We start from the raw sequence: 22514 nt of genomic DNA, 5'->3' as shown, positions 1-22514 counted from the left end.
TGTAAGTCAACATGTAAAAGATCTAAATGAAACAACTCTGTCTCATTTACAGGAGTTTGCTCTGCACAAGCTAGACTCCATTGTGAATGACTTCTGGGCTGAGATTTCGGGATCTGTAGATAAAATGTAAGTATGACTACATTATGACTGGAAACTATAACTGATGCTCAAAAACTTACAGTAGGGAACATTAGGCTACACTCCTGGATTTGTTTTTAAATCAAAATACAGTCAATGCTGTATCGCCTGCCTTATAAGTGGTGACAAGCCCATATTGGCACACCTCAACAGAGGCAGATAAAGTGTAGCAGGGCATTGTAGTTTGCTAGTTGCTACTCTATGGCACAAACCGCTCATGGGTAATTGAAAACACAGTTAATGCTGATTGGGTGATGCATATACATTTAATTGTGCAAGTGTTCATTCTTGTGTACTGCAACCATTTGTTTTCTACTCACAGTGAGGTCTTGTATGAGGATGAGACGTTTCGGAGTCGAGCATTCGCTGCCTTGGTGGCTTCTAAGGTTTTCTACCACCTGGGAGCCTTTGAGGAATCTCTGAACTACGCTCTTGGTGCTGGTGAACTCTTCAATGTCACAGACAACTCAGAATATGTGGAGACCATCATTGGTGAGAGAACCAAAAAAAACACTTGACCTTATTTACCAGTTTTTTTTGGTGACCATGTGACAATTCTCTTGTTTTGAGGCTACTGTGAACCTGGTACTCTTGTGTGCCAGTGTGAAGTAAATAAGCCAATAAATTAAGTTAAGTTATTAAGTGATGTTGACTTGAACTTGGTAGTTGAATTCTGCAATAAAATGAAGACCCTCTTTTCTTTGTGTCTGCCAGCCAAATGCATTGACCACTACACCAAGCTGCGGGTCGAGAATGCCGAGCTGCCAGAGGAGGAGGAGAAGAAAAGCATTGATCCCCGCCTCGAAGGGATTGTCAACAAGATGTTTCTGCGTTGCCTTGACGATCACAAGTACAAGCAGGCCATTGGCATCGCCTTGGAGACCAGGCGCCTTGATATGTTTGAGAAAACCATCTTGGAATCGGTTAGCAGCTTTTGTTTTGTTTGTTTGCACACTTCTATTTTTATTTGCAAATACAAGTGAAATAGTTGCACTGTTGAGCTCTGAATACATAATGGGTACAAGCATAATTACATACAAGAGTCCAGGTTTTAATTTCTGATGCCGACTGTCCAGAATTATTCTGCCTTTGTTATGAAACACATAAGTAACTGCTACTTTTTTCTTTATCTCTTCATGCAGACTGATGTGAGCGGGCTCCTTGCCTACAGCCTGAAAGTGTGCATGTCGCTAATGCAGAACAAGAAATTCCGTAATGAGGTGTTGCGCGTGCTGGTCAAGCTCTACATGAACTTGGAGAAGCCTGATTTCATCAATGTCTGCCAGGTAAACATCAAATACTCAACCAACTCAGATTGTAATTATTATGATTATACAACCAGTCATTCATTGTTTGGGAATATTGACAAGCACTTTTTAACAGTTCATGTCTTTTGATTTCTTGCAATGCAGCTATAATGTAATTAGGATTAGACCATCATTAGTTTCTCAAGATATAAAATAGAATGACTTGTTTGTTAGCCAGAGTCAAACAGACTAAAAGGTACTGGTGCAACTCTTTACTGCCGTTCACTGGTCTACTTAACAAACTGGATTCCCATCAAGTGTGAACCTAAAATCTTTATCTATTTTTTTTGTCCTCTTCTCTCTAGTGCCTGATATTCCTGGATGACCCACAGGCTGTGAGCGACATCCTGGAGAAGCTAGTGAAGGAGGACAACCTGCTGATGGCCTATCAGATCTGCTTTGACCTGTACGAGAGCGCTAGCCAGCAATTCCTCTCCTCTGTCATCCAGAACCTGAGGACTGTTGGAACACCGATTCCCGCTGTACCTGGCTCTACAAATACAGGAACTGTGCCAACGCCTGACAAAGACAGGTGAGCAGGGAAAGAAAACAATAACACACCAATACCTATGTTGAAGCACCATCTGGAAATTAGGTTCACCAGCAGTGGGTACCGAAACCCAAGTCCGGGGGCTAAATTATCAGTCTGTATTGACATATTTTCGCCTTTTAAAGTTTAAGTACAGTAAAGTTATGAGGGACCTCAGATACTACATTAGTTACTTCAAATTATGTGATTCAATACTCATAAGTCTTTTTTCTATGTTACAGTGATGCAATGGAGACAGATGACAAAGCTGGGAGCTCCCCCGCTGGAAAGCCAGCAGAAACGGTAAGATCTTTGGATTGGATTGTACATCAAAACTTTTGTGATACCAGCTGTTTGTGATTTATTTAGTTTTTCCACACAGAGCAACTCTTATTCGTCTGTTTGTGTGTTTTTCAGAAAGATGAGCCCAAAGACCAGAATGCCAAGATGATCAAAATCCTCAGCGGGGAGATGGCCATTGAGCTGCACTTGCAGTTTCTAATTCGAAATAACAATACAGATCTAATGATTCTCAAAAACACAAAGGTAAGTAGATGAACGTCCAAATTATTGTTTACATGGTCAAATGAACTACTAAATGGGCTGTTACAGCTACTTCATTCAATTTCTTTTCTCCATCACTCTAGGACGCAGTCCGAAATTCTGTGTGCCACACAGCCACAGTAATAGCCAACTCTTTCATGCACACAGGAACAACAAGTGACCAGTTCCTCAGGTAACTGTGTAGCCTGAACCAAACGTGGAACAACAATCAATTTCACACATTGCACAAAGCGACTGAGAAACATATTTACTTCAAGTGATGTTATGTCTAAAAGTTTTTGTTTTATATTTTTTTAGAGAAAACTTAGAATGGCTTGCGAGAGCCACCAACTGGGCAAAGTTCACAGCAACAGCAAGTCTGGGTGTCATCCACAAGGTAAATTTCCCTCACAATGATGATGATGGTATAATCTAAGTTTAAAAAATGTTATGTATATTATTAATGTAATACAATTTCATTTTGAATATAAAATGCTGTGTTTTCCAGGGCCATGAGAAAGAGGCTCTCCAGTTAATGGCCACGTACTTGCCCAAAGACACTTCCCCTGGCTCAGCCTACCAGGAAGGAGGAGGCCTGTACGCTCTGGGACTCATTCATGCCAACCATGGTGGCGACATTATCGACTACCTGCTCAGTCAGCTCAAGAACGCAAGCAATGATGTGAGTGTTTTGATGTTTACTTTGAATGCTGCTTGTAACAAAATACACTACTAGGTAAAAGTTTAGAAAACCTCAATATTCCTGTTATTTAAATTTACTCTTGTCTCTATATCACTATAAAGTTATAACTTAGAACAAATAAATAATATAATGATAAGGAGAAAATAACATTAGTGCCTCAGGTGTTTAGCTGAGGAAACCCCTTTATTTTGAGTCACAGTCAGTTGGTGGATTTATGTTCCGTGTTCCATCACTCATGCTCTGTTTTCTTCTTCTGCGGTACAGATCGTCCGTCATGGTGGTGCTCTTGGCCTTGGCTTGGCTGCTTTGGGCACAGCCAGACAGGATGTTTATGACCTCCTCAAATCCAACCTGTACCAGGATGATGCTGTAACTGGTGCGTAGGCCACTGACAAAAATGAAAAGTTTTCTGAAAAGCAGGGTGGCTAAGTAGTTTTTGTTTTTTTAGTATTCAGCTTGCAAAAAATTACCTAACCTCGACAATGGTAATTAACTACCTTTTTTCCCATGTCTGATAGTTAATAACCGAATATTAAAATGAATAGGCTTGAAAATTATTTTGGGGAAGAATATGTGGTCAAACAAATGTAGTGACAAAAAGGTGTCTACCATATGCAACGGGTAGTGATTTTGCAACATCTCTAACATGCATTGATTGCTGTTAAATCTAGTTGAGTAATATACACGAGTAAACATCTGATTTGGGGTTAAAACAAACAACCTGCTGATGGTAATGTGTAACCCCTCAGGTGAAGCTGCAGGTCTGGCTCTGGGTCTCGTCATGTTGGGCTCCAAGTCGGCCCAGGCCATTGAGGACATGGTCGGCTATGCTCAGGAGACGCAGCATGAGAAGATCCTGCGTGGCCTGGCAGTTGGAATCGCCATGGTGATGTATGGACGCATGGAGGAGGCTGATGCCCTCATTGAAAGCCTCTGCAGAGACAAGGTGAGGCTGAAATGCACTCGGAGCAAATGTACATGCAGTGTTTTTGTGGCACTCTTGCAGCTTTTACATATAAAAACACTATACATGCAATGACCCCAGCTTGAATTGGAAAAATACATAGGTGGGAGGCTGTTTAAAAGAACCATCGCACTCCGTAAACCTTGCAGTTGGCCAGTTCTTATGTGGATTGCTTTGACTCCTGTATTCATACAACACCAGGTTGTGTGTGTGTGTATATCTATTATATGGGAGACTACCTCTGTACTGTTTGCCAGAAACCCTTCTGTAAGACCTGAATGTGGTAAATGACTCAATTAATGTTGATCTCGGTTTTGTATCCAGACACAAAGTCTCAAAGCTCTGCTTCCTCTCACTGTCAATGATAGGACCCCATCCTGCGGCGCTCTGGAATGTACTCTGTGGGAATGGCCTACTGCGGCTCTGGGAACAACAAGGCCATTCGGCGTCTGCTACATGTCGCTGTGAGTATTTCCAGTTATGTCTCCTCTTCACAACAGTTTTTCAGGGGAGACAGGTTTATCTTGCTGGCAGTGAAGCCGATGCCAAGAGCCAGGGCTGCATAACTGTAGCTGGCATTACTTGGTTACTGATTTAGGTTTGTTAAAAGATTCAAGTTTTGCTGGAATACAACATTTGGCTCTTCTTAAAGGGTTAGACATCAGCAACAGTGTTGTTCTGATCATTTGATGAATCTGTGATTGAAGTTCAGAATCCATCAAGTCTTGAAAGTTTTTGTTAAAACCAGCGCTAATTGTTAGATCCACCATAACACTGAAATAATTAAATTTCAACAAGGAAAATAACTGGTTTGTCAGATGGCAGTTTAAACTGATGACAATATAACATAAGGATTCATATATATATATGTATGTGTCAATGTACTTTCAGTGGCTTAATTTGCAAACAAAACATAATTGACAGGTGTGAACAGTTCAACATGTTGTCCTGTAGGTGGTGCCTTATACAAGCTATCAGATGGTGCCATGGTAGAGCATGTGCCTCACACTGTGAGCCATAAGGGAGCCACATCGATAATGTTAATTGCATGATTTGATGAGTCTCAGTATTGGCTGTGGTGATTTGACTGTTTTACTTATTTTAAATAAGGTGAGTGACGTGAACGACGACGTCAGAAGGGCTGCTGTCGAGTCCATCGGCTTCATCTTGTTCAGGTAGGTTCCCGACTGTATTACTTGAGTGAAGGATACTCTTGTTTAGTTTCTCTATATCCAACAGAGGGGTTTCTCTTTAAGGCCTCAAGGAACTGGCCAAACTCCCAGTTCCTTATTCCCAACACACACACACACACACACACACACACACACGCGCTGCTTTGTGTGGAGACTAAATGAAACGTTCGACACATTTGTCAACTTCGGCTCATGTTGTTGAATCTAAAGAAAGTTTTGTGAAAAGTCATTATTATATTCCCTCAAGATGTTGTTTAGAAGAGCATTAAAACATAGTTACTCTACTGAAACTGGCATTAAAAGGTTTGTGCCATAGCCGGCCCTAAAAAAAGAACTTGTAATATTAACTTCTGAAATAGATTTCATTGTACAGTAATAAGGGTAATGTCTTTGGTTCTGTTCATCACAAATATATCATTGAAATATTTTTCTGGTTTTCTGCTTTCCATACAAAACGACTCATAAAAACCTTATTTGTTCTAATTTGATAAGAACCAGTTTGTTTAAAGTGAAATGGTTGTGCTGCACTTATTCCCAATGTAGACATAGTACTAATCAGCAACCATTGGAACTATTCCTGTTTTGTTAAAATGAAGAGTTCATTTTTTTCTTAAATCTTGTTTACGTTGCCCTTGTACGCCCTTATTACCAGGCATCTACTGGGTGTACATAAACACCTCTTTGATGTGGTAGATGCACCGTTGTCTACGATTTGCAGTATCATCCTGTTCTTCATGGAAGGTATTCCATGGCTGAACCTTCTTGTCATTGTTACTCACACATTTTCTTCCTTGGCTATTTATAGGGAATTAGCCATCAGATACCAGAGCAGTGTTGATCACAGAGCCTATCCAGTGCACACATGTCTAGGTGTACATTTTTAAGCCCAAAAAAGGCTTTGTGATATTCTGTGTGATCAATTGGCTGCTAGATAAACCATGTGTAAATCTTCGCTGTGTTTAGAATTTTGACTTCTGAACCAGAACAGCTTTCCACCGTAATGACTCGAGGAAACTCCTTCCACCCTCCAAACATGCACAACTGGACATCTCCAAGTTTAAATGTTTTGCAATTTTCTTAATAAATCAACAGAGTTCCTGCTTTTTTTTAAAGCAAAAATAACAAATTGATCCACTCCAAGGTCACATGGCAAAATCAAGGAACCCTATCCAAATCTGTATTTTGTTGGCTGTTTGAATTTAGTCTGTTTTAAAGAACCAGCGTAAAGGATCTATTGGATCTTTTAGCCGATATGGAATTTAATATAGTTTATTAGTATATTATAGTCTATTTTCTTACTAATGTATAATAACTCAGAATGAACCCCTGACATCGACATCTACAACACGTCCATCCTGTTGCACTGCCATGTTTTGACCGTAGCCCAGAATGGACAAATCAAACACTGGCTGTAGAGAGAGCCTTTCACTTGCAATATGCAACTTTGCCATTAGATATCACTAAACCCCATACACTGATATATGTTTGGATATCTGCACTGTTCTTAAAACACTTCAATTTGATATAATCAAGAGTATAGAGACTTGAGAAATTGCTTCTGATATTTGTATGGTTTTCTTGCTTGTCCCTTTTTTAAATCTATAGACCCTTGGATTTGTAACAACTGTCTTCTAATTATTCAAAAAATATCCTGCTTTGTGGAGTCACTTTTAAATGACCGTATTTACAGATCTTCTAAGGTATTATCAACACATTCATGAAGGAGGCATTTCTACTTTCTGATATTGACACAGATACTTAGAACTTGTACAATTTTCTTTCAGTTCAGCAAGACAGCATTCATTTATTTAGAATTTTGTTCTTTTTATATAGCATCTTTTTATTTGGAAACCTTGTTATCATGTCAACATCAGGCTGTAATACACATACAAGAGCACTTCCCAAAGATCCAGCAAATGCAATACGCATCATTTCAAGAGTACAATGCATTATTGCAGAAGAGATTTGAGAGGTTGAGTTGTGGTTGTCTGAAAATGAAAGCATGTGGTCTGAGATGTTTTACATCATATTTAGATAGCACAAGTTGAAAGGTTCAGCATAACAATATATTGTATACTGCATTCATAAGAGCTTCCAGGTTATCATAGTGTTTCCATTACTCGCATTCTTATGTCTGCCTGAACTTTGGCTTTTCTCTCTTCGATTCTGTGATATGATCTGTCTTTCTGTCTTTGAATTCATAGCTTTGACATACTTTGTAGCATTGCCTCGTTTCGCTTTTACAAACATCCGCAGCAGGTTAGATTTTGTGTAGTGTAGAGTAAGTCCTGGCCTTAAATGACTTCTTGCGCAACAGCAAGTTTTGAATTTTGCATTTTGTCTTTAAAAGATACAGAACATAAATCTGATCCTCTTCGAGTGCTCCCCTTTTAATTGGATAATGTCCAAATATCTACACAGAGCTAACATGTTCTTCATGCTTCCCACCTTCATTCTCAGTCAGAAGCATTGTGTCTAAGACAACACCACCGGATGACTGTACAGTTGCTTGTCTGCACCTAAGCGGACTTTGATAGCTCACCGCTCCAATGCTGTTTTTCATTCCTCGTTTCATAAACAGTTTAGAGTTTGCCGCCATAGAAGACCTGAATGAAATCCGTGTGAGCGTCCGATCTGCGTTTGAGGCCCCTGGTTGGCTTCCTGGCTCGTGACCAGTTTTGTAATTACAAGTGATATAACGCCCGAATGCCTGTCTGAAAGTTTTGTTGAATAGCGTGTAGACCAACGGGTTGATACCTGATGACACATAACCAACCCAAACAAATATCTCCATGAGGTGGGCAATCACATTAACATCACAGCTGGCACATAGCACAGAGGTGATGTTGGTGATGAAGAAAGGGCACCACATCACTACGAAGAGAAGGAAGACAATGCCCAGCACCTTTGAGGCGCGCTGCTCATTGCTCAGAGTCTGCATTGACTTCTTGCCCATTGTCGACATTCTCCGAAAGTTAATCTCGCCTCCTGTAGGAGAGTTTGTTGTGCCTGCATTTGATTTTTCATGCATTCTGGGAAGTCTGTTGTCTAGCATGTTCAGTTGCTCAGTCTGAGTTGAGGGCACACCCTGTTCCCTTTGAAAAACTGTGGAGACTGCTTGGGCGCTAAAGCGCTGAGTCACCTTTGACTTGAGCAAATAAACCTTTTTGCGCAGCACCTGTACAGTGAGAAGGTAGATGACCATCATAATGGTCAAAGGGATGAAGAATGCTGCCAAGGAGCCAAACATGATGAACTCCCGGAAGGTGTCAGTTTTCAGCAGGCATGTGTGGTTACTGTTGAAGGTGACGTTGTTGGGAAGGTGGTAGTTCATGAGTCCCTTAATTGGAATTGGGATGGCGATACCTAGAAAATGATGACAACAGTTAGCATTCGCAAAACATTGGCACTTGCGCAGATGAGGTGTAAAAAAAGTTAAACCTAAAGTTAATCTTTTTTCATATTTTCAACACCAGCTGCTGTAGTGTTGCTTTTGACCTCAGGGAAAGATTTACCTGTGTCATAAGTGGTAGTAGCAGTAATACGATGAAAGGATGGCAGGTTCTCTGCTTTTTGTTTTTAAAATGAATTAAAGTAATCAGATGTTTGTAAAGAGGCTTTTTGTCTGGTTCCTAGCTGAACATATTGAACTTACAAAATGTATTAATGCTTTATTTTATCACACCCAACTGCTCACAGTGGTGCAACTTGCTTTGGATGCACAAACTACATTGGCCTTTGAATGAACTCCATCCTCATGAAAATTGAGTTGTGTCCTCTTGGCACATCATCAGTAACATCTCTGAGGTTCTCTGATTGATCCCTTTCACTCTCCCCATTTGTAAACCCAGTCTTTCCTTGGAATTTATGTCAACAAATCAGACTTTATCAAAGTACAGGCTGATACAGAGCTCTAAACAGTGTGTGCTAAGAAAAGTCAAGGAAATCTGTACTGATGTGCTTACAAATGGATATGAGCCACACCAGTGCAATCTTCACCATTGCCTTGGCCCTGGATTTGTACTGGCTGTGTTGGATTGGCTTCTTGATGGCAATATAGCGATCCAGTGAAATGGCGCATAGGTGCATGATAGATGCTGTAGAAAACAGCACGTCGAGGAAGATCCAGATTGGGCAGAGGAACTCAGGAAGAGGCCAGCCAGAGTCTAAAGAGAAGGTGAGAAGGAGGTTAATCTAGAAAGACCGTTTTCTTTCATTTGTATGTCGTTTATCTGAGGTCATGACTCTACAACCCTTATAATGTATAACTATAATGTATAACCCACTTTGATTCCAAAAGAGCTTGAGTGTTGCACACTGTCTGTTATGGAAGATGCACCACAATGGCAAGAGATCAGAAGTAGCTCTCATGCAAAAGATTGGTGTTTGTTTATCTCTGTGAGGAGTGAATTTACTGGAAAAAGGAGGGTTCAATGACTGTTTATGGAGCTAAAAGCTCTTTATGTAGATGTGCTGGAGTCTCTGTTCAACAGTAGTGTTTATTTTTTGTTCCAGGCATAAAATTGGCAAGTAATTGTTCTGGCTTTTGTCCCGTCACCCATTAACATTGCAAAAGACTGTTGGAAATATTCCTTTACTTAAATTTCATTTGTTGTGCCATCTCCCCTCTGTTTCTTGCACACGTTTTTTCACTCTTGGTGGAATTTTTGAGTCATAGCTTTGATTTGGTTTCATGGGGTTGGTTTATTCATTGACAAATACTTGAACTCATTCTTAAAGCAGACTCACTGTTTCTGTTTTACAAAGTGTTGAGTATCGTACAGAACTGTAATAAACGTGCACCTTGCAAGGCCACAGTTAAGAATCGCCCTCTGCCAAGTGTATTTCAATAGGAAATTTACCCTCTCCTGAATTGGAGCATGTGAGCTTGTTCAGTCTTGGTTTAAAGGGTCATAAATATCAAACAGTATCATTTTTAAAATTATTTAAAAAAAAACATTTTGGCACTGTTGCCAAAACGATACAACAACCAACACTAGATATGTGTTCACAGTAAGAACCTAGAGTAACACTTTTATTGTTTTCATCGTTTGCTCTTGAAACGAATTATTTTACCAAATGGCATCTTTTTATATTTCACAGATCAATACATGTTCAGCAGTATTTGGTATCAGTAACTCACTTTTACTCATTTTTATTTGTCACTTTAAAATCAGTTTAAAAGCATAAAATCTAATTATTGCATTTTAGTGCCGTCTTTTCTTAAAAGGCGTGGATTAAAGTTTATTAGCAAAGAACTGTAATGTGTTTGCTGCAAATTTTTTTTTTTGTATTCAGGTATTTTCTATGGTTTGTGTTTAATGAACTAAACCAAAAAAATATAGCCCATTGCCCTGTGCAAACAATTCCTCTGACCCTTAGCCCTTTTCTTAAAAAGAAGTGAATGGATGTTCTCAACAGTTGAGGTAGGAAAACTAAATAATTGGTCCTTTTTTTAAAAATCTTTTTGATGTGTTTTTTTTCTCACCAGGTGCTCTATTTTCCACAGTTAACATCAGATCTCTTAACGTGCTGCCTGTATGTGTGGAATTCATCAGTCTGTCAGATGTGTAAAGTGCTTGGCAGTGCTGACAAGTGCAACTGTAATCCAGTCACATTGTTGTATCGGCTTTTCAGGATTATACATTTAAGCCTTTTCTTAAACATAATATACTCTCCCATGAATATTGAATACTTTGTGACCTTGTGATTTTCTTTTTAAATTAACACTCGTACCTCTGACAGTATACTCTGTCCTGCAGTGCATTGAAATATGTGCTTCCCATGAGAAACTGATCCTCCATCTGACTGTTTGAATCTCCAAACTCCTTTCACGCAATGTTTGTGCATGTTTACATCCCCATGACCTCTCCTTTCTTACCATGGTACTGTTAGCTTCATCTCCCTAAATAGGAGAGTAACGACAGCTGCTTGCATCGGAAAATATTTGCCAGATGTTCTTTTTTTTTTTTCAAATGCATCATTTTAGCAGACACAAATACTACTGTGATAGAGAAAACTCCTCTATTAATAAGTGTTTAAACTAACTGTGATAATTGGGTTTATTCCTAATATTACAGGTAAGGAGATTAAGTCCTTTTCAAACTTCTTTTCACACTGCCACCTGCTGCTAGTGAAATGTATATTTTAAATGAAGCTGTAACTCTTGGTTCTTTTCTCAGTCACAGAGAATCACATGGAAATTAATGAATGCTATTATTCTTTATTCCAAGGGATCAAGATTTTTATGCCGCTTTATTCATATTTTGAGCTTTCAGTTTCTTCTGATAAATTACTCTGCAAGTTTTAGTCAACCTTCTCAGCTTCCGCAACTGAAGTAACTTTAAAAGAAGTAATGTTGTCTACTAAAACGATATGTGACGTGTATTTAAGGGTGAGAGTAAACAGTTGAGTTGCTGCTTCATCTATTATTTAGGTTAAATACGTTCACAATGTGATGTCAAAACCCGGCCAGCTGTGGTCCTATTTTTACAGCAAACATTTGGACAGCGTGTAGAGGGCAGATTTATTTCAAATATAGATTTAATACTAGATAATTGCTTGGCTCTGGCTTATGTAGCTTCTGCATTAAGATGGGATGGATAAAAGCTCCAGCTGTGACAAGTTTGACCTGTGAAGGCTTTCCTCTGTAATACACCCAGTTCTCATGGAAAAACTTAATTTAGAGTCAAGAAAACAAATAGCCCAGTGTCTCCACTATACTCTGCTGTTAAATGTGCGAGACATATTTATGATCGAGATTATTGTCCTGCATTTGCATTACTGGGGAATAAACGTTTTTTGCCAAAAAATCCTATACAACCAACAGCACTCTCACCGGAATTAATTAGAAATTAAAGATTTTGGTAATAATCTGCTACACCAGGAGTTAAATTCAAGGCATGAACTTTCAGAGAAGTAGCATGTTTATTGCCAGCTATCTCTTGTTAAATCTAATCCAAAATAGATTGTTTAATCATGGTTGCGATTGTATCTATTGTTGCTCACTAACTATTTTCATTCTTATTTGCTACCCGCAACTATGCTGACTTGTTTTTCTTGGTAGATTATTAAAGTGGATTATGGATTTCATCTTCTTCCTTATTCCATGTTAGGGCAAGTAAAAGTTTTTTAGATGTAATGGAAAATTGTTAAATTTCCTCATCCCACCGACACACTCCCTTTAAAAACTTGTTGCTTTGAACTATTAACTGGGTTTTATAGGTCTTTTATACAAAGACATATAAACCCGTTCAGCCGTTAAAAATAGTTCAAACATCGCTAGATATCAGTTTAGTGTCCGTCATTGTGTTAAACATAGCATCAGGTGTCAATGAGTTGATCTGGCGGATGAACAAGGACATTTTCTCTCACTAGTCATGTTTCTAGTTCTTTTTTTATTGCACAGGTTTATTTTTTGTTTAAAGATGAGAAATTACATCAGGTTTTCAAACGCATTGGCCCCATGCTAAACTTACTGTAGAGAACGGTGACGAGAGCAATGGGCATCACTAGGAGTCCCACCAGTAGATCAGCAACGGCAAGTGACATCAAAAAGTAATTTGTGGCATTCTGCAGCTTCCTCTCGAGGGAAACCGCAAGAATGACCAGGATGTTGCCCCCGATAGTGGGGATGATGACCATGACGATAAGCAGGGCGGCCCATCTCAGCTGAACCCCAGACTCCTCTCCTGGCCACGAGCTGTTAGTCTCAAGTGGAGCCGCGACTGCCTGAGACATGTTGCTGTAGAGGTCACAGCTGGTCTGAGCGTGGGTCGGGGCTCTGATCTTTCTGGTGTTGGACACTCGGTCAGCATGGTCACTGGGTCCCACAGGCAAGGGCAAAAGGGTAGTGTGGGGCAGCTCAGGATCAGTGAACAGGATGTCTCATCCCTTGTGAAGTGTAAAAACCAAGAGGAAAAGCTAAAAATCAGTAGAGGATCCACTGAAAATGGGTCCAATGCTGGCAGTAATTCCAACACGATTATTACTTCCACAGCGAAATGTTACTCGGGGTCCTTGTTTTCCCAAGCAGCAGAAGTTCTGTTACCCAGTGCATCCTCCTGTTGAAGGAACAGCGAAAGCTTGTTACCAATTTGTCTGAATGATGGTGTCATAATGAGATGTTTACAGTTGGAAATGAAGGAGGGCTTTCCTCTGTGGTGATTATTTCTGTTTCCACATTATTAAGAAATTTACCTAACTGGAAAATATAGGGTGTAATAGCTGACATGCCTTTTTAATTTTTGCTGGGTTTATCTGAACTAAAACTAGCTAGTAAAAGGTTTTAAAACAACGCCCAGACATGGAAAAACTCTATTGTACTTTCAATGAAAAGAACAGACTTGTCTCACCATCTACGGTCTAAACTTGTTCATCTACAAAGATGTACACAGCTTTTCATGTGGAATGGATTACACTATTAATGAAAGTACAACGGTGTCAATTAGATGGTCATTATTTGGCCAAAGTTTCTTACCTGCTCCTGAGCGTAAAGTTTGTTGCTGTTGGACGTTTCCCGACGGCGCTACAAGTCTTTCGTTACACTAGAGCAAAACTTTGTGCTGATAAACACTACGTCTTCTTCAACATTTCCTTCCTCATCTTTATATTTCCACCTTCCACCAAGTAAGAGCGTGACAAAGCATGCCCTCCCTCAGCTGCAAAGCCTAAATCTGTCGCTGTCTGAAGCAGTCCATGATGTGGAATTTGTTTTGCTTCCACATGTTGGAGGAACCCCCAGTCTTGCTCCGCATCACCTACCGCGATCACAGGTTTAAAACTTTCAGATGTTGTGGCTTGTCCACCTCTCTCCCGCTTCCAGTTGCTGCCCCTTGTTCACAGCCTGAGATCGGCTCACACTCTCTCCCGTCTTGTTCACTCTCTCATTCTCTCTTCCCTCCCTCACCGTTGTGTCCGTGAGTCAGACTCTGCACAAAGCAGATGAACGTCTTGGTGCTGGCGACATGCCAGTGGTTCTGGGAGGTAATTTTCTTCAACACAGGCGTCCCACTGTTTATATTTGTCACTTTCTGTTCTCTCCTCTTTTCAAAGCGGGTGAAGTGGTGGGGGAGGTAGCAGTGGTGTATGGGGAGAAGCCTTCGATGTGCTTGTACACCAAAGATTTTGCTTTTTGTCCACAATGAGCTCACGTTTTCAGGCTGCCAAAGCATTTCAATTACAATCTTAATTTTGTTTAGATGACTAAATTCAAAATTTAGACCATGTGTTTGTACCTTGTAATCTTTCTGGTTTTAACAAATCAAAGTGTATATTCTCTTTGTGCACTGATTTGCTTTCAAAAACAGATGTTGGACATTACAATGTTAAGCAATAAATAATCAGTACTTGTCAAGTACAATGTTGAGTGGATCTCACACGAAAATGTGAGAAGGGCAACGAGTAACCCCCCTTACTTGGTTCTGTACAGTCTCCCAGAGTAGAACTATCCAAAGACCAAATGTTTTAGCTGAAAAATGATCCCTAATTCTCTGACCGTGCTAATATAACTACAAAATGTCACCATGCGTCCTATATGTGCTTTGTTTGGTCATCATATTTCAAATAAGTTAAGTTTGGTATTTTTCGGTACCAGGAGACATTCTCATGTCAAACTGAAGAAATTAATCTTTAGTTTGTTTGAGCTAACAACCATACTGTAAGCTGACCCACAGTAATTACAGGAGAAAATCCTTGTCCAATTTATGTGCTTCTAAAAGTACATAACATAACATAAAATACATACCACACAGGCATATTTTAAGAATGAACTCTAATCAGTCTCTCTCAGCTGGGAAAACGTCTTTGTCACACTGTCAAACAGCCATTATCAGCAATTCTCTATCTTCAGAAATTGTTAGCCATTATTTTCTCCTGAAAATTGGCACAATTGTATTTAGGAGTCAACTATAAAATCCACACAGCTTCTTAATTCATCTTATTTGAAAATTTGTTCATGATTTATTGGGGCGACTGATTTTTCACTTCGAATCCACAAAGTACAGTTGGCTTACTTCCCATCTGTTACAACCAGAAAAACCAAAACAGAAAGAACTCTATCCTCAAATGTGAAATTGAAAGTTGGTCTCCATTTCTCAGTGATTGCCATTTGTGATCTCGTTAAATCCTCATGTAGTGGTTGAGCCGTGCTTCTAATTCCAAAGAGAGCAGTGGAGATTATGCTTTAAAGTCATGCCACTTTAGCTATTCACGCATCTAAATACAATACACAGGAAAGCTTATACTTATTTACACATTATTTTCAGGACTTCATTGAAGGTATTTATTGGCTCTGGTCAGATGGAAGTGATCAAATCCTAGACACCTTAATTCCTATTTATTGGACTTTGTGTACATTTAGGTTAACTGCCTCTGAAGTTGAATGAAGACAAAGATTTGAACATCTTGGCCACCTTCTATTATTTCATGCACTATTGAGGGATCAATACAAAATAGCTGTAGATCTTTAAATAACATATATTGTTTTGTTTTACTTTCTCTTTCCTAGCTTAAAGTAGTTTTTAATCTTTTTTTTATTTGGTTTTAGCTTTATGGTCCATTGCACTGAAATCCAATAGCCAGCGAAAGCAGGTGGCTTTACTAAAGCAAAAGTTTCTCAATTATCTTTCTTCAATAGCACCACTTGGAGACATAAGGACTTGGTGAATTTTCAGACATAAGTCAAAGCCCTGCATTTCACAACTACTCTTTCACTTTCTTGCACTTTTCTAGTTTTATCCCAGAAACATTTGATTTTCTATCCCTGTCTCATACAGTTCCTCTCAAACATGGACATGGTGTGCTTTCTGAATATATCAACAATAACTGATAACAAAAGACTGATCAAACAATCCCCATCAACTGATCATGATTCATGTGGCTCATGCTCTTCTCCTCTTTGCGTTATTTCTTTATTAAGTCTTAATTTTTCTGTCTTTCTCTTTTGTCTCTCTTCAGGACCCCGGAGCAGTGTCCCAGTGTGGTGTCTCTGTTGTCCGAAAGCTACAACCCTCATGTTCGCTGTGGAGCTGCCATGGCTCTGGGCATCTGCTGTGCTGGGACAGGCAACAAGGTGAGGACCTCCTTCTTAATCCCCCTTCTTCTTCTTTGTTCGGTTTATTGGCGAGTGGCCACCAACATCAAGGTGCATAACCGCCATCTACTGTGTCTTAATCCCCCTCTCATTCATTTTTACTTTAAAGTGTCATGGTGCAAGCATAGCGCAAGAATTACAGCTAGATAGTTGGGGTGTCCTTGTGCCGTAGTCGCACTTGCCATCTGGCAATACTGGGACAAATCCCAGTGGGGATGGGAAGGGCTGACTCATTGAAGGACCACCTACTCTGATAACATCCTCTGACCTCCTACAGTTTCATCATTGACTCAATATTAACACTGACTGCTACATATTAATTTCCTTTTTATTTCTAATACCAAGGGTGAATTGACGCACTTAGATGTGTCCACTTGTTATTGATTGACCGAAGATTCATGTTAATACCAGGTTCTCAACAGGGCCTGTGAATTTCCTGCTCATATCAAACACATGATACACAACGGTGAACTTTATGAAGAAACCCTCACGTCAAATTTGTACACAATTAGACTCGAACCTGTTTTTGTTTGTAATCTCAGTTCCAAGATATAAAAAAATGAGTACTTACTTAATTAGATGTCAACACTTGAACAAACTCTTATTGGTCTCATAGGTAGAATTGATAATCCCCATAAGATTATGTACAATCAAAGCTTAGATAGCAATTTTTTCATCCACAACTGCAGCATTGCCCCTGTTGTCATTTATTCAGTGTGCTGCCGTTAATCTTTTTTTTAAATGTGCGTCACTGATGCAAGATCATTCTACACTTGGGTTTTCCTTAAAGCAAACAAATGTATGACTCGTGTGAGGACTATCTACTCCTGAGTTCAGACTCACTGAAGCCCCTGCACAAGTAGCTCAGAAAAGAACGTCACGTGTCTCTTGTCATTTTTAATGATGCCATCTCAAAAAATGGAGCTTTACAAATGTTTTTTCATGAAATGGGTGAATGACTGTGGCTCAAAAAACATTTGTAATTATTCCCAGATGCACCCACATGACTATCGTCTGCTTTTGAAGCTGGCTTACAGTAGTTAAGGGTAATTTTCAAACCCTTCCAAGGTTTGATCAAAGACTTAAGCTCTTTAAGTGCTTCAGCCATCATCTTCATTTATTTCAATAGTAACTACTCCTTAGTTTTACTGTTGACTGATAAAATAGTCCCAATTGGTACACAGCTGTATCTTATCATCATGTTGTTTCACATTGGAGTCTGAAAAGTTGACCAAAGAGGACATATGTTTTGGGTCCTGCCAGTTCCTGAGTTGTCCAACTATGTGGGCTGGTCAGTCTCAGGTAGCAAAGCCAAAGTAGAGTCATGGCTAATTGCAACTTGAGCCTCGGAGCAGCAGAGTGAATGTTTAGGACCAGATCAGACAAAGGCGTGCTGCGGAGCTGATCAGCTCCTAGGCTCCACTGCTTGGTTTATCTCAAGCACATTTGGCCCTTAGTGAGAGTAATCATGATGTGGCAAGAGAAAAGGGGTCATCCATTTAGAGGGAGCCTATTCCTTCGCCATCATTTATTCAGCTTGGCCTTTGGATATTTTTACTGGACCCGGTGTTCTTCATCTGTTGTATACGTAAAAGAAGAAAAGCTGCACAGGACTGCAGCTTTGGCCTTCTCTGTAGTCCGTTTGTTTATATTGATTCTTTTCCATAATGAAAATCTTAGTCACGGTTCAGTTTTAGTTTGTTTGATGAAGAAACATGTGCGTAAATTTAATATTTAACACCAAGCAGACTCATGAGAATCGTGTTTTCAGTTTAACTGTCAAATGATAGTTTTGTAAATATGTATTAAAATGGAAATTGGTGTTAGTGAAATGTGTTCTGCACTGTTACATTTTTTTTACACGATTCTTTAGCCAGTTTTTAGCAGAATTGGATTAAAACTTATGTAAAGTCTCAACTGTCATTCAAAATTGGTAGAAAACAGACTCTGGATTCTGAACTGTACATGGAGTAAAAGGATCTTATGAAACTACATTTCGTGCTGATTGGGCCTGACAGTAAATACCCTCAATTAAACCCCCTGACAACCAATCAGGAGCAGGATTTGGTTGACTGGTTGTTGGCTTTATACTCTGACTTATCATCCCAGTATGGGGCTTTCTAAGCCGAGAGCACCGATGAAACCTGGTTTATTTTACCTCCACTGTCATCATCCTAGTTTGTTTCTCTTGCCTCGGTGGAGCTGACGCCTCCTTAGTCTGGTGGTGTGAGTTACAGCCATTACTACTCGTAAGAACAGAAATCTAAAGGAAAAGAGTAGGTGGTCCTCACTCACTTGTTCATTCACATGGATCATGGGAGGAAACTGAAGAAGGCAAAGCTCGTCATAACTGTTGTTACTGTTGTCCCAGGCAACCAGATATGAATGACACTAATGTCATTATTTTCCTGGTCTGGCTGCCTCTGTCGATAATCCCCTTTCCTGTATTTGACCAAACAGAAGTGACCTTGCTGCGCTGATCTGCTCTGTTGGGAATGACAAAATATGAATTGCATATGGAGTAAAAACAACAAATTGTCAGTTTTCTTTCTGCTTCAATCTGGCAACTAAAAGACAGCAGTTTAAATAACTTTGTAAATGGATCCGCAAGTCTGTCATTGTCAGAACAGGTTGTTTGATTTCTTCCTCATTGTCCATATTGGAGACAAATGTGGGAATGACTCAAGACTAGAGTTCCACTGACATGGAGTTTTGGCTGCTGATACCAATAATGGGGAGGGAAAAATCTCCAATATTATATTTCAGCTTATACATATATATTTTTTTTAATTGCACAGATTTCTAAGATCTCGCTATCAAACCCTTGCAATAAATAATTTCATGAGGCTTAACAGTTTAACCATAAACTGTATTAAAAATAACTATAAATAAAAGAAGAAACAATTGATTTTGAAAATTTGTTTTAAAAGATGTATGTAAAATATGAACACAAATGTAAATTTGTCTTCTGCATTTTTATTCTGTTAAATAAGTTTTCATATCGGTGCATTTCGGCGAATGTACACACTGATATTTATATGAAAGGCTAATATTGGGTAATATCAGGCAACATTATTTATCATCTATCATTCTCAATTTACAGCAGGAAAATATGGATCTACTTTGCCTTTAGCTACCAAATGATGGTTTTCAACATGGCAACCAGTTCTTAGACTTGGTTCATTCTGTGCTACAGACAAAACTCATGAGTACCATTTCCATTTGTTACTATAATTATCGTTTGTCATTATAGGAGAAGTATCATTTACTACTAATATTTTTACAACTGACGATCCATTGATAAAACATGCTTTCTTCTATATTTATATAACGTTCATCTGTTTGCCCGTAAGCCGTTTTTCAGGTTGCATAGTTTCTTGTGTGGCACTTAAAACCTGCACTTACTCTAGATTTTTGTCTTTCAGTAAATTCCAAGTTAATGCACACACGGCCAGGGAAATTACCTCTTCTATCTTAGAATCTGAAAATGTGTGCCAAGTGCGCAGATCTCCTTTTTTTCCCCTCTTGGTCCTTCTTTACCAGCTTTATCCTTCCTTGAAATATCAACGTGGGGAAATAATTTGATAACATGTTTTGTGTTAACAACTTTTTCCACACCAGATTATTTTCATATCATCCGTCACCAGTTTAAACCTAATTTCGCAGCCCTATAAGGATTACACAGCTTGTAAAACTAAATATACTCAACTTGAACTTTAATTCATTTAACACAACTGATTTTTCTTTTGTACCTTTACCCCCACAGGAGGCCATCAACCTGCTGGAGCCCATGACCAATGACCCAGTCAATTATGTCAGGCAGGGGGCCCTCATTTCCTCAGCCCTCATCATGATCCAACAGTCTGAAGTCACTTGTCCCAAGGTAAGTGCAACTGGATTTTTGGATTGATATTTGTTTGATTGCTTTTTAATTATCGAAATAAATTCTATCCATTTCTGTTTTTTGTCTTGGTGGCTTTTTGTTTATCTGCAGAATAAATAAACCTGCCTTTGTGACTCTTAAAATGATGCTCATCACCACCGAGGCCAGTTAGCTGGTTAGGAAAAGGCTATGATTTAACTAAATGCAGAAAGCATCTGAATTGCAAAGTTAGAAGGAAACACATCTGTGTCATTGAATACTGGAGCGTGACTAACACAGCCAAACGCTCGCACCTCACACACAGACTGTTAAGATATGCCAGGAACCCTTTCAAAGACTCATTGTCTACACAGCGACAGTCCTTAATGCTCAATGCGCTATATGCAGGAAACTGTGGAACATCAAGAGGTAGTGGATCCATGACTGTTTATTTCAAAGTCTCTGTATTTGTAATATCCACCTCTGTTTCTCAGTTGTAGACCAAAGTATTAGATCTGTCGTTTGAGGCTAATAAATTGGTCCAGTTGACCAATAACTACCCAACACTGTGTTTAGTCAATTTTGAGGTTTGCTGGAACTCTTCACAAATAAGAAGCTAAGCATTGGCTGTGGCGATATTTATACAACTTCTCCCTTTTTAATTGGAGACCCCCTGACAAGGTGGCACAGACTGACTTGGCATAGAAATTCCAACCATACACTCTCTGCTGTGTTTTAAAGCATGAGGGAATCCTTCAATATTAATTCTCGGAGAGTTCATACCTCTGACAAATCGAACACCTTATCTTGCCATGTTAAAGAAAGTGGAAAACAAATTCCTGGATCCACCCGTTCATGCGTATATGCTCCAAAATGTATAGGGATCCTACTTGGGTCACCCTTTGGTTTCACACCAGCATTTATGGCCTGTACATTAACATGTTTTCCCTTCCCTCATTATTTCAGGTGAACCAGTTCAGGCAACTTTATTCAAAGGTCATCAACGACAAGCACGATGACGTTATGGCCAAGTTCGGCGCCATCCTCGCCCAGGGAATCCTCGATGCAGGTTAGTCTCCAGACAGAAAGGCACAAGAAACATCTGTAGACTGGTGGTTGGAAATATGGTCTTACGTGTATATCTGGAAAGGAACCACCTGGATCCCTGCTTGTAGGTGTGGCTTTATCATTGTTTGTCACGGAGCAGGAGATGAGAAACTAATTTATGGTCCCATCTGCCCATGTACCTTCACTCCTCATGGGGATACACAAAGACTATATTCTTAGGTACACAGTAAATCAAGTGAACTGCTCTGTAATGTGGGTTTGTGGTTGTGAGTATGTGCGTCTTTGAGTTCCTTTGCACTTAAGCAAACTTTCTTGGCTGACCACCCGTGCTCCGAGTCTCTGGAACAGATCATGCTAAGTTGCATTAGTGCCTGGCGATCCTACCTCAGATTCGCTCGGCACTCAGCCCACATGGCTTGTTGGTCTCACCCGTGTGATTACTGTTTGTCTGATAGTCCCTGTGTTTGTGTTTCTGTGCGGGTGTTTGTGGACACAAGCATGCAGCGTGTGTTTGTGTGTGTGGGGTCCCAGAGAGCTGTACATCATCACAGTGTGCGCTGTACACTCGCATACACCCAGAGCACACCCATATTCTAATGTATACAGAAACCCTCAATGCGGGCAGCAGCAGCAGAAACTCATTTTCTATCACCATCTTAAGACCCTGTGTGTTAGGCCAGATGAAAACCAGCTCTGTTTACACACTGCTGTCCAAATACACTATCAGGTGTTGCAGCTTTGTGTAAGTTGCATCACCTGTGGAAGGGTTAACTGCAGCGTATGTGTTTTTGAAATGATGTGAATGTTTATCATCTCATTAAATTTGCCTCCTGATTAACTCCGCCCCTCCTGCAGCACTATTTAATTTGCTGTTTTGTTCTGAGCAGATTAGCCATCTTGACAGGCGGACAGACTTCAATCGTATATCAAATCAGCCACATTAACCGCAATATACTCGGGCCAACATGCCAAGATAACCCCGCATGAGACCATCCAGACAAACCCTGAACACCGGTGTCATTCTTCAGAATGCAGACGCGCTCCCGGCGCTCCCTCCCGCTCGCCGCTCCAAACACCAGCTCTCACTGTTTGCCCACGTTTCAGTAGAGTTCAGC

At 39.8% G+C, this 22514-nt stretch overlaps 2 protein-coding genes across 3 annotated transcripts in view; one reads left to right on the top strand and one right to left on the bottom strand.

Moving 5' to 3' along the window:
- The window catches only part of psmd1 (proteasome 26S subunit, non-ATPase 1), a 33654-nt gene that overhangs the window by 1453 nt on the left and 9687 nt on the right, over positions 1 to 22514 (top strand). For both annotated transcript variants that reach the window (XM_035176284.2, XM_035176285.2), the window contains exons 3-19: positions 53 to 126; positions 461 to 630; positions 853 to 1061; positions 1281 to 1424; positions 1751 to 1977; positions 2217 to 2277; positions 2392 to 2520; positions 2622 to 2710; positions 2836 to 2914; positions 3026 to 3199; positions 3485 to 3596; positions 3970 to 4166; positions 4553 to 4648; positions 5295 to 5359; positions 16334 to 16448; positions 20236 to 20352; positions 21298 to 21400. In XM_035176284.2, the coding sequence (XP_035032175.1) occupies positions 53 to 126; positions 461 to 630; positions 853 to 1061; positions 1281 to 1424; positions 1751 to 1977; positions 2217 to 2277; positions 2392 to 2520; positions 2622 to 2710; positions 2836 to 2914; positions 3026 to 3199; positions 3485 to 3596; positions 3970 to 4166; positions 4553 to 4648; positions 5295 to 5359; positions 16334 to 16448; positions 20236 to 20352; positions 21298 to 21400 (2161 nt within the window). The remainder of the gene's footprint in view (positions 1 to 52; positions 127 to 460; positions 631 to 852; positions 1062 to 1280; positions 1425 to 1750; positions 1978 to 2216; positions 2278 to 2391; positions 2521 to 2621; positions 2711 to 2835; positions 2915 to 3025; positions 3200 to 3484; positions 3597 to 3969; positions 4167 to 4552; positions 4649 to 5294; positions 5360 to 16333; positions 16449 to 20235; positions 20353 to 21297; positions 21401 to 22514) is intronic.
- htr2b (5-hydroxytryptamine (serotonin) receptor 2B, G protein-coupled) lies at positions 7170 to 14327 on the bottom strand. The gene is made up of 4 exons (XM_035176286.1): positions 13857 to 14327; positions 12856 to 13440; positions 9343 to 9543; positions 7170 to 8743 (listed from the first exon to the last, which is right to left on the bottom strand). The coding sequence occupies exons 2-4, from the start codon at positions 13115 to 13117 to the stop codon at positions 7791 to 7793; spliced, it is 1416 nt and encodes a 471-aa protein (XP_035032177.1). The 5' UTR covers positions 13118 to 13440; positions 13857 to 14327; the 3' UTR covers positions 7170 to 7790.

The sequence above is a fragment of the Hippoglossus stenolepis genome, chromosome 14 (assembly GCF_022539355.2).
Source record: "Hippoglossus stenolepis isolate QCI-W04-F060 chromosome 14, HSTE1.2, whole genome shotgun sequence".
Classification (NCBI taxonomy): Eukaryota; Metazoa; Chordata; class Actinopteri; order Pleuronectiformes; family Pleuronectidae; genus Hippoglossus; species Hippoglossus stenolepis.
Note: the sequence above shows the minus strand (reverse complement) of the source record. Positions and strands in the feature narration are given on the sequence as shown.

Bases quoted from the DNA above. Each gene is read 5' to 3' on its own strand.
- htr2b (XM_035176286.1), bottom strand. From the start codon at position 13,117: ATGTCTCAGGCAGTCGCGGCTCCACTTGAGACTAACAGCTCGTGGCCA. The intron at 9,544-12,855 runs GTAAGTTTAGCA...CCTTCTCTTTAG, and splicing joins TCTCGTCACCGTTCTCTACA to ACTCTGGCTGGCCTCTTCCT. The intron at 8,744-9,342 runs GTAAGCACATCA...ATCATTTTCTAG, and splicing joins GGTGTGGCTCATATCCATTT to GTATCGCCATCCCAATTCCA.